Source organism: Entelurus aequoreus, linkage group LG10 (genome assembly GCF_033978785.1).
Source record: "Entelurus aequoreus isolate RoL-2023_Sb linkage group LG10, RoL_Eaeq_v1.1, whole genome shotgun sequence".
Lineage (NCBI taxonomy): Eukaryota > Metazoa > Chordata > Actinopteri > Syngnathiformes > Syngnathidae > Entelurus > Entelurus aequoreus.
This window is the reverse complement of record NC_084740.1, coordinates 11,146,099-11,166,519: the sequence shown is the minus strand read 5'-3', so window position 1 is coordinate 11,166,519 and position 20,421 is coordinate 11,146,099. Positions and strand designations below refer to the sequence as shown.

The window sequence follows — 20,421 nt, the reverse complement described above, 5'->3', positions numbered from 1 at the left end:
TATTGCAGTCGACACATATATCCTTTGTGTAACTGCCATCATATGGCAGTCTACACGTATCTCTTATGTGCGACTGCTATCTACTGGTCACACTTATCACTACACCATATACCAAATAAAATAGCTTCGAGGTCAGTCAGCACAGCCAAAATTATTCCGTACATTAGGCACACCGGGTTATAAGATGCACTGTCGAGTTTTGAGAAAATGAAAAGATTTTAAGTGCGCCTTGGAGTCCGAAAAATATGGGAATATTTTTGGCCACTGCACTGCAAATTGTTTGTCACTTGCCAAGGTTTAAAATGTTGGTGATCGACACTACATTGTTTGATCGATACAATTACATTTACCTAATATTACCAGTAATTGTATGGCAGAGGTCTTCAACAGGGGTCCGTGACCCCCATGAGGTCTGCTGAGGTACTGTAGGGGGGCCTTGAAATTTTGGGTAGATTTTTATATATATATATATATATATATATATATATATATATATATATATATATATATATTCATATTTCCTACCACAATTTTCCACAAATATAGGTGTTTTTAAATACACATGAACATTGAGCAAACACACTGTCATGTCATCGAATGTGAACAAATTACATGTAACATGAATAAAATATATTATTAATATATTCATTTTGGCATTTAAGATAGATAACGATTAGCACTCTAGTTGTCAGTACTATAGTTTATAGTTTAGTCTTTATTTGGAGGGACAATGCACAGAAACATTAAGCTGAAAGACTGATGTGTTCTGTACCAGATTAAAGCTAAATAGCTAATTTCCATCTGCAGTCCCTGGTTACCTAAATTAAAGGTATACAAAAATCATGCAATACAATTATGACAATAAAATCATACTATAGCATGTAATACAATTAAGAAAAGTCATAACATGCCCTTTCATTGACACATACTTAAACAACAACACCTCATTTACATCATCATAAAAAGACAATACATGCTCTTGTTCACATCTGTCATCATTTGTAAAAACAACCATGATTTTAACAGACATACCTCACAATTTACAACAAAATGCTCTCATGGATAAATATAATACACATTAGATGTGTAAATCATAGTGCCCATCTTAGTGACCGTGTGAGCAGCTTTGATTGCTACAAAGCCACTTTTTAACTTCAATTGTGAATGAAGAGTAATCTGTCAGACTTTTCAAGTTTGTTGTGAGGTTGTTCCATTCCTTTATCGCTTAAAAGGCTGATTGTGCAAAATATGTTTTACATCTGGGTACGCTACACTGCCCCCTGGTGGAGGCTTGTGTGTTTCTAGCTGTCACAGCAGATGTAAACTGGACAAAGTGCTTAAGTGGCGCTGGTGCAGTGTTATTTAGGATTCGATGGGCCATTCGTATTGATGCTAATCTTTGAATGTTAGCTAAATTTAACAATCTATATTTTTGGAGTTAGCGATTGGCACTTTAATTTTCCGCTAGCGATTGGCACGTTAGTTGCCAGCTAGAATCAGCGCACTAGTTGACAGTTAGCGATTAATACCGCAGTTGCCAGCTGGTGTCTAGCGCATTAATTGACAGCTAGTTAATAGCGCACTAGTTGCCGGCTAGCGATTAGCAGCACAATACAATTATTATTGCACAAGGCACCTTTAGGACCAGTTTAATGAAAAATACAATCATAATTGTCATACAAGATCTACATACAAGATTGTATTGACAGCCCTTCACTTTTTCCACATTTTATGTTACAGCCTCATTCCAAGACTGATTAACATTTTTGTTCTTCATATTCTACACACAATACCCCATAATGACAGGGTGAAAAGTTTTTTGATAATTTTTCGCCAATTTATTGAGTCTTTGATTGGCCCACCCAGAGCCTCTGGAGAGATCTGAAAATGGCTTTGCACCAATGCTTCCCATCCATTTTTCCGTTTCCCACATTGTCATTATGGGCTATTGTGTGTAGCATTTTGAGGACAAAAATGAATTTCTAAAATGTTTGAATAGGGCTGTAACATAACAAAATGATGAAAAAAGTGAAGCCCTGTGAATTATTTCCAGATGCACTGTATAAAATACTTCTCTCCATCACTTTGGGGGTCCTTGGCCCAGAAAATGTTGAAGACTCCAGTTGTATAGTATGTAGCCAATAAAAAAATATTATTTTGCACTTTATTTGAAGTTTAAAGTGTGACCAACATGCAAACTGTGGTCCATCCGTCCAGTCTTCCACATCACAGTATGTCTCCATAAAGCAGAGGAAAGACTATAAGTAGCAACGCAATCCTCGTAAAAGCCACCACTACAGATTTATTACTCCTCGGAGGACAGAGAAGAAGCCATAAGTGTCAGATAAAGACAGCGACTAGTCCACCTTGTGACACAAAAGCCTAAATGTCTTTTGGCTTAAAATACATTTTTCGTGGAGAGGGCGGGGGTTTGCATCTGGTTTTGCTTTCAGTTTTGAGTCGGACCATATGATGGGATCATCTTCATCTCACCTCGTCGGTTAGTAGCAAAGCTGCGCGTCGGTAGCTACCGTTGCTAATAAACAGAGAGAGAAGGTCGTCTGTACTTTTCCCCACGAAAGTAGGACTCTCAATAGGCCCAAGCAAAGCACCTGTCTTGTCTCAAGAAGAAAAAACACTTTATTGTCCAAATTCCTGCTCAAACATTCCTATTGGAGTCACGGGCTTAGATGGTAGAGCATCCATGCTTCCTATACCCCAGGGCAGCTGTGGCTACAAATGTAGCTTACCACCATCAATGTATAAGTGTGCAGTGAATAGATAATGGGTTCTCAGTTCTCTATTAAGCACCTTCAGTGTCTAGGAAAGCTCTATATAAATCTTATCTATTATTACAGATCAGTGTGTGGATGCAAAACTATTTTCTTCAGCTGAATAGAAACTATCGTTAGTCATCTTGAGACTCTCTCCCTGAAACCAAATAATCAGGTTAGAAATCTAGGGGTAATAATGGACACAGACTTGAACTTTAAAAGCCACATTAAGTAATATCAACAGCTTTTTACGACCTAAAAAATTGCCAAATCAGAGGAATAGTGTCCAAAGCAGACTTAGAAAAACTAATCCATGCCTTTCCTTCCAGTGGGTTAGATTACTTTAATGGCCTTCTCACTAGGCTCTATAAACTAGCTGTAAAGCAGCTGCAGTATACCCAGAATGCTACTGCTTGAGTCCTGACTAGAACCAGGAAATATGACCATATTAGTCCAGTGCTTAGGTCACTCCACTGGCTTCCTGTTGCTCAGAGAATAGACTTCAAAACAGCTCTGCTTGTATGCAAGTCTTTTCATGGTCTTGTGCCAAAGTACATATTTGACATGTTAGAACCACATGAACCATCTCGAGCTCTGAGAACCTCAGGGAGTGGTCTCCTGCTGGTGCCTAGAATCAGGACCAAACATGGCAAGGCTACGTTTCAGTTTTATCTTCCTGAAATCTTCCTGAAGATGTGAGACATGGCCTTAATTAACATTGACAATGTTCAAATCCAGGCTGAAGAAACTATTTTACTTAATTGTGCATATGACAACTGAAAGGATTTTATCTACACTATTTGTTTTTAATTTAAATTATGATAGCTTTTATGATTATTTTATTTTATATTTTTAATTTGAATTTTGACTATTTTATTTTTAATTTTTCCTTTGAATTTTCCGTAAAGCCCTGTGAATGGCCTTGTGTACGAATTGTGCTCTATAAATGAACTTGCATTGCATTTTATTATTACCATTATTCCTATAGTGAGGGTTATATTAAAAGCAGCCACGTAACGGCTTTTAAGCTTCCGTCCTCGTGCAGAGAGGATGAACACAATGGCATCCAATCTGTCCAAAGACGCCCTAGTGGGAAGGTCCCCGCTTAATTTGTCTTCTCTCCACTCTGTGATTGGCCCCTTGCCATGTTTTTAAATTAATACGAGCAGTCCAAATATGTCTCTTGTGTTCTCCGTGTCTCATTGTCGTACAAGAATAGGGGTGAGGGCAAAGCTGGCTACCTTCAAAGTTGGCAACGATTGTTGTCTTATAGCAGACGGAAACTGCTTACCTTTTTGACGCTTAATGACCCTTTAAAATTAGGTCACACTTTTAACCTTAAAGGGCCCCTCTAATGTTGACAACATTGCCATTTATTTCATAGTTCTGGACATAAAAATGAACTCTATAGGTAAAATTCCCCATGACTTAGACACAATAGTGATTTTAGACTTGTTTTCTAACGCGTTCTTAGCACATTTTGGAACACCCACTTTTAGCTCCAAAATGTAGGCTGGCCTGCATCAGACTGGAGGCAATTTCATATGAGGTGCTGAATGTAAAAGTTTAGTCACACTTTTCCAGCAGATATATAACTCAGATTTAACTCACTTTTCTCATATTTATCTCACTTTTTTCAGATTTTGCTCATTTTCATCACATTTATGTTTAAGTTAAATGTTGACTGTAACTATTATATCTAAATGTTAGATCTAAACCTAAATCTTAAATATATATATATATATATATATATATATATATATATATATATATATATATATATATATATATATATATATATATATATATATATATATATATATATATATATATATATATATATATATATATATAATCGGTGACGTGCTGTGAGGTTCATGGCTGGTGAGGCACTGACTTCATCACAGTCAGATTTACAAACATATGAACCCTAAAGAGTATCTTATTCACCATTTGATTGGCAGCAGTTAACGGGTTATGATTAAAAGCTCATACCAGCATTCTTCCCTGCTTGGCACTCAGCATCAAGGGTTGGAATTGGGGGTTAAATCACCAAAAATTATTCCCGGGCGCGGTGCCGCTGCTGCCCACAGCTCCCCTCACCTCCCAGGGGGTGAACAAGGGATGGGTCAAATGCAGAGGACACATTTCACCACACCTAGTGAGTGTGTTTTTAACAATTATTGGTACTTTAACTTAACTTTAACTTTACACATACAAACTGTAGCACACAAAAAAGCACATTTAATTAAAAAAAACGTTATTGTGGTCTTACCTTTATGTAGTATATTGGGTTGGAGGCAATAACCAGGCGAGGTGATGAAGTACGTCTTTTTACTGTAGACTTCAGAACAGACTCAACACACTTGACGTCAGGTGCGCAACACCACGTAAATCGTTGGCCAACCAAAAAGTAACCCCAGTACGCTATAGCCAACATTAACCAGGAGATGGCAACAGACAAACATAGATCACTCTATTACATTCCTCCCCTTTTAGAAATGTAGAAGTACTCAAAATAAATAACCAACCCAACCAAAAATTGCAGCAGCTCAATAAGCAGCCAAAAAGTGCAAAAACAATCATGTTCGTGTTGGAGGAGTTGTGAATGAATGAAATATGAAATCCGTGCTGCAGTCTGCAGGTGTACCTAATGTTGTGGCCCTGTCATTCACAACTCCTCCAACACGAACATTATTGTTTTTGCACTTTTTGGCTTCTTATTAAATAACTTTTTTAAATAGATTCAATCTTGCACGTGGAAAGTTTAAGTGTGGGCTTTAGTTGATATAACACTCCCGTCAGGGGGTGCATTCTACGGCGGGGGTGCATTCTCTACCACCAGGAGGCGGGATTACTGCAAGCCTCACACAGTGCGTCTTCGCAGCAGTTTTATGATTGCTCAGCACAAGAAATACTTACACACATGCAGTTGTTGACAAAATACACCGTACATTATATACCTCAGCTAACTAAACTATGGAAATGTATAATATAATTCATATAGCAATACGGTCTCACTGCACAGCAGGCCAGCAGTTAGCCGAGTCCTCAATCCATGTTTAGGCACAACGCAGTGACGTGCCTCAACTGGCTGCTGATCACCGCAAGTCTCTTCTCAGTATTTGAACGGCAAATGTGAAAATTCAGCGATTTTGGAAAAAAAAAAATCTAAAACTGGTGAAGTTAAATGGAAAATAACTTTATAGTATAATCACTGGATACATATAACAATTTAATTTTTTTTTTTTCTTTCCATGATGGCAGGTGAGGCGCCTCACCTGCCTCTAGTGACTGCATGTCACTGATATATATTCTTAAACTGTGATTAATCATGAGTAAACATAGGTTATTATATATGGGGACATCGCTCTGTTTACACAGTCACCTTTAGCGGACCTCTGACGGTATGGGGACCAAAAACAGGTCCCCTAAAGGGAAACCTTTTTAAATGATAGTCAGATCCATTCTGAAGATGCCTAAGTGATGTTTAAGCTTTGGCCCATAAAACATGTTTACTGGTTAGTTTGAGTGTGAGACATTTGCACAGCAGCCCCCTCATCGGGCTGTAGCTGGTACATTTAAGTGGTGAAACTTCCTATAAGAGGACAGCTGTAGTGCTGTATTCTGAGGATCATGTCATATTTAATTTGAACTTTTTTTTTTTTAAATGGTCCTCAGTAGTCACATACAAATTAGTTTAAATTTGGTCCCCATGAACCATATTAACTCTTTTTCCCCAGGGTCCCCAGTAAGAATGATCAGCACATTACTTCATCAATCCAGAGATTTAAAGATGTGTATGAGCTAACTGGGCAGTGGCCATTTTACCAAAAAATGTTTATGCCTCCACAACCTGTAGAAAGGGTGGTCCCCACAAGTGATGATAGAAAACTTGGTCCCCATTCCAAATGATAACCAGTAAGTGTGTGTGTGTGTGTGTGTGTGTGTGTGTGTGTGTGTGTGTGTGTGTGTGTGTGTGTGTGTGTGTGTGTGTGTGTGTGTGTGTGTGTGTGTGTGTGTGTGTGTGTGTGTGTGTGTGTGTGTGTGTGTGTGTGTGTGTGTGTGTGTGTGTGTGTGTGTGTGAAAGAAGGAGCCTTGACAAAAAGCCACTGTGTTGATGAGATTTCATCTAATTACAAAAAACCTCAGTTACACAAAAAAGTTGTTTTACTTTTTCAGATGACAGCACTGATGTCTTTTTCGTAAAAACTTTGTACGACGTTAGTTGGCAACATGAACATCTTGCAGCACTTGGTCTTCACAGATGTTGCAGCACCTGGTCTTCACAGATGTTATGTGTTCTACGTGTGGTGGCTGTCTATTTCAAAAAGGCGTTGTTTAATTTATCTGTGGTAAACTCGGATAAACTTAGCCAGCGTAGTTTGTTGTCCTCTGTTTGCTGTCCATGTAGCATTGATGCTAGCTACGCCATCTTCACGTTCATGTTTCGCTTAAAGATGCTAATTTAAACTTGATGTGCACCGATGAGTAGGAAGTTTGTCACTGCAATACTAACTAATGACCTCATTTTTATCTAAAGTTCAGTCTGAGTTTGTTTTGAAGGGTGCATCGCTCTAACTATCATCACACTGTGTGTGACGTGATCACTGCCCATGCAATGCGCACAAAACAAACACAGTGATTCATCTTCAATCATTTATGGTAACGCGCTCATTTATCAATCTGTAGTTGTCTTTATTTTTAAGTTATCGTGCCATGTTTTTACCAGTCCGGACCACTTGAGAGTAGATTTTTCTCCATGTGGCCCCCAATTTAATATGAGTTTGACACCCCTGAAATAAAGAGTAGATCCAGCAAAAACAATACATTATACATTTTAGTGGGCTTCATAGAAGTACCCTCATTATCTGCATTGTTAGAAGTTTTTTACCCTGTAGAACACACACAAAAGAATAACATCTGTGTTCTTTTCTCACATAAAGATTGTGGGTGATGGGCAAACCCCCCCCCCCAAAAAACCTTCCTTTAATAACTTTGATTTTGATGTGTAATTATTTTTGTAGCAAAAACTTGCACTTTTTACCCTTCGGCCTCCAAAGGGTCCCACACATGAAAGTCTACTAAAATGTATATTTACTGTAGACTATGTGTGTCCCCTTTCATTGCATCAACTTTTGGAAACTTTATGTGATGACGCTCTGCTGCCCTCTAGTGGTTGAGCGTCTCATCACACCTGTTTTCCCTTCATTTTGAAGGCACTGGAGAGGGTCGCTTAATTAGCATGATTATGTGTGCATGATAATATGTGGGGATTACAGTACATACAGTATGTGGTTATAATAGTAGTCACCTCATCTTTCTTTCATCCTAAAAAAGCTTTATTCAATAATTGTCAATTTACACGCATTTCTAAATGTACTTTTGCATGTTAGTTTAATAAATAAACTCATACAGTACAGTTGTGTTTATTGCGGATTATCAAAAGTGCTCATATTACATTTGTGCATGACATTTTTAAGTCATTTAGACTAGAGCAGTGATTCTCAAACTGTGGTACGTGTACCACTAGTAGTATGCGGGCTCCATCTAGTGGTACGCCAAAGGATCACTTCATAAATATTCAATCACAGTGTGACTGTTCAAACTGGGTGTAATGTTACAGTGGCCAAAAATATTAAATATGCTTGTTAGATAAAACCTCTACCTTGCTTTTAATGAATATTTAATGAATATTTAGGCCGACTACACTACTGTATTTCAATGTTAGTCATTATGGTGGTAAGTGTTTCCGGAAGTGGTACTTGGTGAAAAAAGTTTGAGAACCACAGAACTAGAGCAAATTGTTTAAGTGGAAGCAATGACCTCATTTTGAATGTTACATCACTGCATGTATAGAAAACTATACTGTACAGGCAAGGGGTGTCCGATCTTTTTCCATTGAGAGCCACACACTGAAAAATGATAGCATGCGGGTGCCATTTTGATATTTTTCACTTTCAAAACTAATACAATATAACCATTCGCTCTCACCTCAATGTTCGTGAATGTTAAAAATCCTGGGGACTCAGAAGGGTCTTAGTCATTAAAGTGTTTAAGTCATATGATAATTTTTTTTTTTACTTTCAACACTTAAATATCTATCGATCAACTTCAGATTCGACCATTGTCATGAAGTTGTTGTTTTGTTCATGTTTTATGGTCTGTTCTTCAAAGAAAACCCTGTTTTTTAACGGCAAAAACAGACAATATACTTTTTCAAAAGTGACTAGAGCCTTGAATAGGTCAATAATTCATGACAACATTGCGCTTGTTTCCTTATCATTTTTTTTAACAATGAATAAGTGTAAATATTGCAACATTTTCTTGTTGCATTACATATGTTTGCACTTTCAATACACTTTTTATGTGTTTTTTTATAATAGTATTTTTCAAATGTGCCCCAGGCCAAACTTTAGATATAGAAGTATCCTTGCATACACAGATATACATGCATTTGTCGACTTAAGGCCTGATTTACTAAGATCCAAATACGACACACTAAACAGCGTGTGCAATCTATAAAATAGCGTATACTATTAGTGGCCGTGGTCCGCTTGATTTACCAAGACTGCGTGTGCAAGTGTAAAGTGGTGCAGACCTCCATATTTAAATGAGGATATTGCGTGTACCCTACAGGGCGTCACCACGGAGACACTCTCATTTACTGCACATTCATTCCATCATGTGCCCACCTGTGGCATTTTTTATATGTTTTCAAACAAGCCGGAGACATGGACCACTTTTTATGGGCATTTTAGAAGCAATCCAAAGTGTATCTACAATGAAATTACTTTTTATTTTTATTTTTTTTAACTGCCTAAGGCAGGGGTCCCCAAACTTTTTGACTCTGGGGCTGCATTGGGGTAAAAAAATTTGGCCGTGGGTCGAGCTGTGTGTGTGTGTGTGTATATATATATATATATATATGTATGTATATATATATATATATATGTATGTATATATATATATATATATATATATATATATATATATATATATATATATATATATATATATATATATATATACTGTATATATATATATATATATATATATATATATATATATATATATATATATATATATATATATATATATATATATATATATATATATATATATATATATATATATTCATTCTACACATTTTTACAACATTAGAAACCATTAGTAAATCAGAGGCTACTCAGAGGTGAAATAACTCCTAGAAATTACAGGCTTTTATAGGCTAAAGGTATAGATGTGTGTGTCCAAGTTTAAGGAAAAGGCAGGCTGTCTTTTTTTAATATATTTATTACAATCTTTGGCAAGCTAGGTAATGTTTGCTGTGGTCTGGAACAACATGGCTCACAAACACCTATCTGAAATGCAGCCAATATTACATACAGGTAATGTGTCATGAGACATGCAAATATAAATTATATGCAAAGACGATAAAAGTAAAGGATATAAAATGAGCTAAAATATACCTACAAATGAGGCATAATGATGCAATATGTCCATACAGCTCACCTAAGTAGCATGTTAGCATTGATTAGCTTGCAGTCATGCACTGACCAAACATGCCTGATTAGCACTCCAACAAGTCAATAGCATCAACAAACCGCATCCTTTGTGCATTCACGCACAGTATAAAACATTTGGTGGACAAACTGAGACAATGAAGGAGTGGAAGGTTTTACATGTAAACCAACTGTTGCGTCACAAGAGTAAGTTCAAGAACCGACAAAATTAGTAGCACAAAACGATGTTCACCGAATACTCTCATCAGTGAAGCATACACACAAACATATTCTAACAATTGGGAAGGTTTGTGTCATGTTTGTCCTCAAACAAAAAACATACTAAAACAAAAAAATTATTTTCTCCCATCTTTTTCCATTTTCAATCCTTTTTTAAAAATGCTCCAGGGAGCCACTAGGGCGGCACTAAAGAGCCACATGTGGCTCGAGAGCGGCGGGTTGCTGACCCCCGAACTAGTTGTAAATCCATGTATCGTCCCAAAAGTTATGCAAATATCTAATGAAGGTTGAAAAGTGACTTAGCACTGCTTTAACTGCAGTGGAAAGTCGTCAGACATGTTGAAAAGGAATGAAGCTGTGTTGTTTTGATGGAAAGTATAGGCTATGCAGGACGGCAAGGCACGGCTATTGATTGGCAATTGGCAATTGAGTGGGACAACCAGAGAGTCACAGGTGTCGTCAATCAAGAGATGGACAAGTTTGTGTGTAAATAAAAGCAGCTTGTCGAGTCCCAACATGCAGCTCTGGTCTCTCCTTGGATCCAGCAGGAAAGGTGTGTTGCAGTAGATAATGTTTGTGGTGGTGAAAGTGCATTGTTCCATAGTATTCTTTATTTGAAGTCATGTTTTGCTAGTCAACCAAAATATTTCTAATAAGTTCACATTTAAAGTGCAATTGTTGTGTCTACAGATGTCTGGGCGTGGAAAGAAAGCTGCCCCCAAGCCCAAATCCGCCGTTTCCCAGTCCACGAGGGCAGGCCTGACCTTCCCAGTAGCTCGCATCCACAGGCTGCTCAAGAAGGGCAACTACAGCCGGCGAGTGGGCAGCGGCGCCGCCGTCTACTTTTCGGCCGTGCTGGAGTATCTCTGCGCCGAAATCCTGGAGCTGGCGGGCAACGCCAGCCGAGACAACAAGAAGCGCCGCATCGCTCCTCGCCACATCTTGTTGGCGGTGAAAAATGACGAGGAGCTCAACAAACTGCTGTCCGGGGTCACCATTTCTGAAGGCGGCGTGATCCCCAATATCCAAGGGGCGCTCCTTCCCAAGAAGAGCGCGGTCCGGAGAGAGGAGGTCGCTGGTAAAGATGTTCAGTCGCAAGAGTTTTAATTTCTTTGTTTTTACAAATCTATAGTTTATTTTAATACAATAAAAATGTTTCTAATTCATGTTTGTTTACTTCCCAACTGTTTCTAACCAAATTGCAGAAAATGACAATACCAGGAGTCCTACTTGAAATATGGATTTATCGCAACAGGTGATTCTCACGCACCAAGCCCGCTCTGCATAATCTGCGGCGACCGGCTCTCAAACATTAGCGGGGATTTTGTGTGAGACTCTTTCGAATGAGTTTGAGTGCTACTTCCCAACTTCAAAGGCCCCACAAACTGCCAAGGAATGGATCTGCGACCCAGTTAACAAACCAGGTCGTGGGCCGTAGTTTAAGGACCAGTAAACTTTACCGCTGCCAGGTATTTTTTTTTTTCTATACTTTTATCGTAATATTTTCAGAATGTGTTTGTTCTATTTTTGGCCAAAGTAAGAAAAAGAAAACAATCTGAAGTTGTCCATTTTTTTGTTTTAATGCCATAATTTTAATAGTCCGGCCCGCGTGTGCGCAGATTTCCCACCATGCGGCCCCTGAGCTAAAATGAGTTGGACACACCTGATGTACAGTATATGTAACAGCTGCAGCAACAAAAAAAAAGGGCAGCATAAAATAGAGTAGATCGGCAGAAAATAGACATTATAAACAAAGAGGTAGCTAACATAGAAGCCGTTGGACAAATTAAAAAAAAAACAACTTGAGACTTTGGACGCTGGCGGGCCGTAGTTTGGGGTCCTCTGGCCTAAGGTGTGCTCGTTGAAGAAAGGCTTCACTTACTCTGCTCAACATGCAAAACTATGCATACTTAACCCTTGTGTAACGTTCATATTGTTACTCAGCCAGCGTTTGTGGGTCTGATGGACCTGTTGCATTTTGTGGCTTTTAATGCCTCACAATCAAACACTTTTATGTTAAAATACTGAACAGATGTTTACCTTTATCCCAATAAACATCTGTTCAGTATTTTAACATAAAAGTGTTTGATTGTGAGGCATTAAAAGCCACAAAATGCAACGGGTCCATCAGACCCACAAACGCTGGCTGAGTAACAACAATATGAACGTTGCACGGAAAATGTATCTGCCAGTTTCTGCATCCCACAGGGATTCTTCTTTTGTGTTTCTGCACATGCGCTTCCCACACAAGGTTGCAACATTGTTTGTCAACACGGTCTGCTCTCATTTTCTCGCACATTTGACCCTCTGATGTTCTGTGTACCTACACTCTGTCCTCCTCCTGTCTAGGCGTGTGTGTTTTTTTTACACAGAACATCAACTTCCACACTTCTATTAGCCCCGGGTCCAGTGGACCCGGACATCTTATATGTAATAAAGATGTGTAGGGGGGGTGTATGGTGTGTGTGTGGTCATTAAATATGTATTCTGATATATGTTCTTCACAGAAAATGAGCCAAAGTCAGTGAGTCTGTTTGAAAAATGTATTGTATCATTTTTCTTTTAATACAAAATTAAAACTGGTCCCACAGACCCGAACACCACACAAGGGTTAACCCTAATATGAAAAATATTTTAATATATTCTGTGGAAAAAACAAACGTCATAAAGAAATATACTAAAGGACACAAAAACGCATCAATTTAATTTGTTTTATCTCCTAAATCCTCTAGCAGCTATAAGATTATAAAATGATGTTGCTGACTATTTTTGATTTCTGACTGTCCAAAATGTTAATGCACACAAGATGGAGGTTTCTCGTCAGTGCGCGAGCACTGATCCTGCAGTCGTGTGTGTGTGGTCAGTTTGCACGTCCCTCTGACACGTGCTCGCAAAACAGCGATGAGTATTGATAAATCACATGGCACGTGCTAAATGACCATATTTGCATCTTCTCCTCCCAGTCATGTGGGCGTTTTGATGACCAGCATATATTCTGCAAAGTTATGAAGACAAAAGTAACCGAGGCAATCCACTTTGCAGACGTTTAGTAGATCAGCTTTGCGTGTGCTATCAGGTTTGCGCATGTATTAGTACATGCAAACCTGGCCATTAAGGCATAATGTTTTATTCCATTGCGTTATTTTTACATGTAAATGCAATCCAATTGCCTAACATACACATTACATTTAAAATACTAATAAATATTAACTTTCAGTATTGGTTGATTTTGGCGGCACCAGTGGACCAAAGCGGTAGTGTTTTGCCAGAAGGAAGACCACATTTCCCATGAGGACTAGCGCATATAGCATTAAACTGACATGATGTCCGCAGTAATATTGGCACAGATTACAAATATTACATCTCTAATGGCTATGCTGATGCTAAATAGCAGACACTGTGAAGAAATGATCTTGAAAAGGAATGAAGCTGTGTTGTTTTGATGGAAAGTATAAGCCAGGGGTCACCAACGTGGTGCCCGCGGGCACCAGGTAGCCCGTAAGGACCAGATGAGTAGCCCGCTGGCCTGTTCTAATAATAGCAGCACTTACCAGTGAGCTGCCTCTATTTTTTAAATTGTATTTATTTACTAGCAAGCTGGTCTCGCTTTGCCCGACATTTTTAATTCTAAAAGAGACAAAACTCAAATAGAATTAGAAAATCCAAGAAAATATTTTAAAGACTTGGTCTTCACTTGTTTAAATAAATTCATTACTTTTTTTACTTTGCTTCTTATAACTTTCAGAAAGACAATTTTAGAGAAAAAATACAACCTTAAAAATGATTTTAGGATTTTTAAACACATATACCTTTTTACCTTTTAAATTCCTTCCTCTTCTTTCCTGACTATTTAAATCAATGTTCAAGTAAATTTATTTGTTTTATTGTAAAGAATAATAAATACATTTTAATTTTAGCTTCTGTTTTTCCGACGAAGAATATTTGTGAAATATTTCTTCAAACTTATGATTAAAATTCAAAAAAATTATTCTGGCAAATCTAGAAAATCTGTAGAATCAAATGTAAATCTTATTTCAAAGTCTTTTGAATTTATTTTAAATTTTTTGTTCAGGAAAATCTAGAAGAAATAATGATTTGTCTAGATTGGTCCAATTTGTTATATATTCTAACAAAGTGTAGATTGGATTTTAACCTATTTAAACCATGTCATCAATATTCTAAAATTATTCTTAATCAGGAAAAATTACGAATGATGTGCCATAAATTATTTTTTTAATTTTTTCAAAAAGATTCGAATTAGCTAGTTTTTCTCTTCTTTTTTTCGGTTGAATTTTGAATTTTAAAGAGTCGAAATTGAAGATAAAATATGTTTCAAAATTTAATTGGCATTTTTTTTCGTGTTTTCTCCTCTTTTAAACCGTTCAAGTAAGTGTAAATATCATTAATTATTAATAATAACATAGAGTTAAAGGTAAATTGAGCAAATTGGCTATTTCTGGCAATTTATTTAAGTGTGTATCAAACTGGTAGCCCTTCGCATTAATCACTACCCAAGAAGTAGCTCCTGGTTTCAAAAAGGTTGGTGACCCCTGGTATAGGCTATGCAGGACGGCATGGCTATTGATTGGCAATTGACTGGGGCAACAAGAGAGCCACAGGTGTCGTCAATCAAGAGAAATTTTGGGTCCTGAATAGGGTTGTACAGTATACCGGTATTAGTATAGTACCGTGATACTAATGAATCATATTCGGTACTATACCGCCTCTGAAAAGTACCGGTCTGCCACCCCATTTAAAAAAAAAAAAAAAGTATACTATGTTTAAAAACTCAGGAAATATGTCCCTGACTTTGAATATGACCAATGTACGATCCTGTAACGACTTGGTATCGGATTGATACCCAAATTTGTGGTATCATCCAAAGCTAAATTAAAAGCTAAATTGGCCCTAGTGTGTGAATGTTGCTTGTCTGTCTGTCTGTGTTGGCCCTGTGATGAGGTGGCGACTTGTCCAGGGTGTACCCCGCCTTCTGCCGGAATGCAGCTGAGATAGGCTCCATCCAGCACCCCCCGTGACCCCAAAAGGGACAAGCGGTAGAAAATGGATGGATGGATCCAAAACTAATGTAAAGTATCAAACAGAAGAATAAGTGATTATTACATTTTAACAGAAGTGTAGATATACATGTTAAAAGAGAAAATAATCAGATATTAACAGTAAATGAACAAATAGATTAATAATTCATTTATTTACCCCTCATCCTTTATAATTTTGACAAAATAATAGAATGATAAATGACACAATATGTTACTGCATATGTCAGCAGACTAATTAGGAGCCTTTGTTTGCTTACTTACGAATAAAAGACAAGTTGCCTAGTATGTTCACTATTTTAAGGACAAACTTGCAATAATAAACATATGTTTAATGTACCCTACGATTTTTTTGTTAAAATAAAACCAATAATGACATTTTTTGTGGTCCCCTTTCTTTAGAAAAGTGCCGAAACACTTTTGGTGCCGGTACCAAAATATTGGTATGGGGACAACAGTAATACACACACACACACACACACACACACACACACACACACACACACACACACACACACACACACACACACACACACACACACACACACACACACACACACACACACACACACACACAGCACCCACTGGCAGAAATGTAGATCGGCCCCTATGGTCCGGAGAGAGGAGGCCGCTGCTAAAGATGTTCAGTCTCAAGAGTTTTAATTTATTTTTCGTTTATTTTTAAAAATCTATAGTTTATTTTAATACAGTAAATGTTTTCTAATTCATGTTTGTTTACTTCCCAACTGTTTCTAACCATGTTGCAGAAAATGGCTCGGCAAATTGAGTTAAAACACATTTTTCCAGGATAATCAAAACTGTAGCACTCATGTCACCTAAATGATCTTTGACTATTTTGAAGTCGGTGCTTCAAGTTTAAAACAGCAGAATGCTCCGTCGTAGATGGATCTTTTTTTTTTGTAGTCTGTTTAAAACCAGCAGAGTGCTCCTGTCATATCTGTTTCTGCAGTAGGTGCTTAAAACCAGCATGCATCTGTCATATAGAGGATCTTTGACTGTTTTTGCAGGACGTGCCTAAAAAAACAGAGCGCTCCTGTTGTATTTATTGCATAGGTGTTTAAAATCAGCGTGCCGCTGTCACAAAATATATTTTTGCAGTAGATGCCTGGGGGGAAAGAGTGCTCTTGTCATTTTAAGATCTTTGTTTTTTGCACTCTGTGCTTAAAAGGCAGTGCTACTGTCGTATAAACTAAGGATATTTGACTGTTTTTTGCAGTAGGTGCTTGGCAACAGAGTGCTTCTGTCATAAAATGTTTTTTGCAGTAGGTGCTTAAAACCATAGCGTATCTGTCATATAAAGGATCCTTGACAGTTTTTTGCGATACGTGCTTACAAAACAGCGCTCCTGTTTATTGCATAGGTGCTTCAAATCAGCAGAGGGCTCCTGCTGTCACATCAAATATATCTTATCTTATAATTGTCTTTAATAATTTCGACTTTCTTATCTCATAATGCCTTTTTCTCATAATGTTGACTTTGTATTTCATAATTAGACCTATTTTACAATTTACACTTTGTATATGATAATTACGACTTTATCTGATCATTTGGACATTTTAACTCATTAGGAATCGTTATCTCGTAATTATGACTCTTTATCTCATAATTATGACTTTTTATCTCATAATTTCGATTATGACCTTTTTTTAATCTCATAATTGTGATTTACTATTTTTTTTTTAAAAAAGAAAATAACCACAGCGCTCCTGTCATATTAAGAATCTTTGTTTTTTGCAGTAGTTGCAAAAGTCGAAATTATGAGATAAGAAATTCGAAACTATGATATAAAAAGTCATGATAATGAGATTAAAAACGTCATAATTATGAGGTAAGAAAGTCATAATTATGAGATAAAAAGTAATAATAAGTCATATTAAACAGGCGATGTCATGCCACTGTGACTATCTAATAATTTCTCTTTTTTAATCTCATAATTATGAGGTTTTATCTCATAATGATGATTTTTAATCTCATAATTTGACTTTTTATCTCACAAATTAGACTTTTTATTTGACAATCACGACTTTATATTTTATAATTATGACTTCTCATAATTATCTCATAATTTACGCCTTTTTAATTAAATAATTTATCTCATATTTATTTCTTATCTGATCATTTGGACATTTTAACTCATAATTAGAACTCTGTTTCTCTTAATTATGACTCTTTATCTCATAATTATGACTTTTCTATCTCATAATTTAGATTATGACCTTTTTTTAATCTCATAATTGTGATTTACTATTGCCGTATTTTTAAAAAAGACCAAAAAAAGATAAAATAACCAGAGCGCTCCTGTCATATTAAGGATCTTTGTTTTTTGCAGTAGGTGCAAAAAAATGCCCCAATAATAAAATTTTTTTTTAAAAAGTTGAAATTATGAGATAGGAAAATCGAAACTATGATATAAAAAGTCATAATTATGAGATTAAAAAAATCTAAATTACAAGATAAAAAGTCATAATAAAAGTCATAATTATTAATGTACTCGCAATTCATGTGTGAATAAACATGAGATGTCATGCCACTGTGACTATCTCATCATTTCGCTTTTTTTAATCTCATAATTATGACTTTTTATGTCATGATGATGATTTTTAATCTCATAATTTGACATTTTATCTCATAATTTAGATTTTTTATTTTGTAATCACGACTTCATATTTTATAATTATGACCTAATTTCATAACTACGCCTTTTTGATTGAATAATTTTGACATCTGAGCTCATAATTATGACTATCTCATAGTTAGGACTTTTTATCTTTTCATTTCGACTTTCTTATCTTATAATTATGACTTTTTATGCATATCTCATCATTTGGACATTTTAACTCATAATTATGACTCTTTATCTCATAATTGGGACTTTTCTATCTCATAATTTAGAATATGACCTTTTTTTAATCTCATAATTGTGATTTACTATTGCCGTATTTAAAAAAAATAAAAAAATAACCTGTCATATTAAGGGTCTTTGTTTTTTGCAGTGGGTGCAAACAAATGCCCCAATGCTAAAAAAAAAAAAAAAAAAAGGTCGAAATTATGAGATAAAAAAATCGAAACTATCATATAAAAAGTCATAATTATGAGATTAAAAAAGTCATTATGAGGTAAGAAAGTCATAATTATGAGATAAAAAGTCATAATAAAAGTCATATAGTAAACAGTCACGATGGCATGACATCTCCTATCTTATAATTTAGCTTTTTTAATCTCATAATTATGAGTTTTTATGTCATAATAATGATTTTTAATCTCATAATTTGACATTTTATCTCATAATTTAGACTTTTTATTTGGTAATCACAACTTCATATTTTATAATTATGACTTCTCATCTCATAATTGGGGGTTAAATCACCAAATGATTACCGAGCGCGGCGCACGCTGCTGCTCACGGCTCCCCTCCCCTCCCAGGGGGTGAACATTGATTGACTGATTGATTGAAACTTTTATTAGTAGATTGCACAGTACAGTACATATTCCGTACAATTGACCACTAAATGGCAACACCCGAATAAGTTTTTTCAACTTGTTTAAGTCGGGGTCCACTTAAATTGATTCATGATACAGATATATACTATCATCATAATACAGCCATCGTGTTAGTTTAGGGTTGATGTTGCTTAGAGGTGTTCCTTTTAGTGCGGTTTTGAAGGAGGATAGAGATGCCCTTTCTTTTACACCTGTAGGGAGTGCATTCCATGTTGATGTGGCATAGAAAGAGAATGAGTTAAGACCTTTTGTTAGATCGGAATCTGGGTTTAACGTGGTTAGTGGAGCTCCCCCTGGTGTTGTGGTTATGGCGGTCATAACCACAACACACAAGGGGATGGGTCAAATGCAGAGGACACATTTCACCACAACCAGTGTGTGTGTGACAATCATTGGAACTTTACCTTTAACTACGCCTTTTTGATTGAATAATTTTGACATCTGAGCTCACAATTATGACTCTACCTCATAGTTAAGACTTTTTATCTTTTCATTTCTACTTTCTTTTCTTATAATTATGACTTTTTATCTCATATTTATTTATTATCTGATCATTTGGACATTTTAACTCATAATTAGGACGTTGTCTCTTAATTATGACTCTTTATCTGATAATTATGACTTTTTATCTCATAATTTCGATTATGACCTTTTTTTAATCTCAATTGTGATTTACTATTGGCGTATTTAAAAAAAAAAAAAAAATAACCAGAGCGCTCCTGTCATATTAAGGATCTTTGTTTTTTGCAGTAGGTGCAAAAAAAATTCCCCAATGATAAAAAAAACAAAAAACGGTTGAAATTATGAGATAAGAAAATCGAAACTATGATATAAAAAGTCATAATTGTGAGAGTAAAAAAGTCATAATTATGAGGTAAGAAAGTCATAATTATGAGATAAAAAGTCATAATAAAAGCCATATAATAAACAGGCGATGTCATGCCACTGTGACTATCTCATAATTTCGCTTTTTTAAATCTCATAATTATGAGTTTTTATGTCAATAATGATGATTTTTAATCTCATAATTTGACATTTTATCTCATAATTTAAACGCCATTTCTACCATCAAGCGGTGGCAAATGGATGGATGGATGGGTGGACTTCATATTTTATAATTATGACTTATTATCTCATAATTGGGGGTTAAATCACAGAATTATTACCGAGCATGGCGCACGCTGCTGCTCACTGCTCCCCTCCCCTCCCAGGGGGTGAACAAGGGGATGGGTCAAATGCAGAGGACACATTTCACCACAACCAGTGTGTGTGTGACAATCATTGGAACTTTACCTTTAACTACGCCTTTTTGATTGAATAATTTTG

The 20,421-nt window shown here is 36.3% G+C and overlaps 1 protein-coding gene across 2 annotated transcripts in view; it reads left to right on the top strand.

Annotated features, from left to right (window-relative positions):
- Nucleotides 1-11,691, top strand: part of LOC133659294 (late histone H2A.2.2-like) — a 35,377-nt gene extending 23,686 nt beyond the window's left edge. Inside the window, exons 1-2 of one of the 2 annotated variants that reach the window (XM_062062033.1) lie at nt 10,929-11,072; nt 11,210-11,689. In XM_062062033.1, coding sequence (XP_061918017.1) covers nt 11,210-11,626 — 417 coding nt within the window. In that variant the 5' untranslated portion in view covers nt 10,929-11,072 and the 3' untranslated portion in view covers nt 11,627-11,689. Of the gene's footprint in view, nt 1-10,928; nt 11,073-11,209 lie in introns of those variants that run through there. The other variant, XM_062062034.1, reaches the window with a different exon arrangement.
- Nucleotides 11,692-20,421: the final 8,730 nt, after the last annotated feature.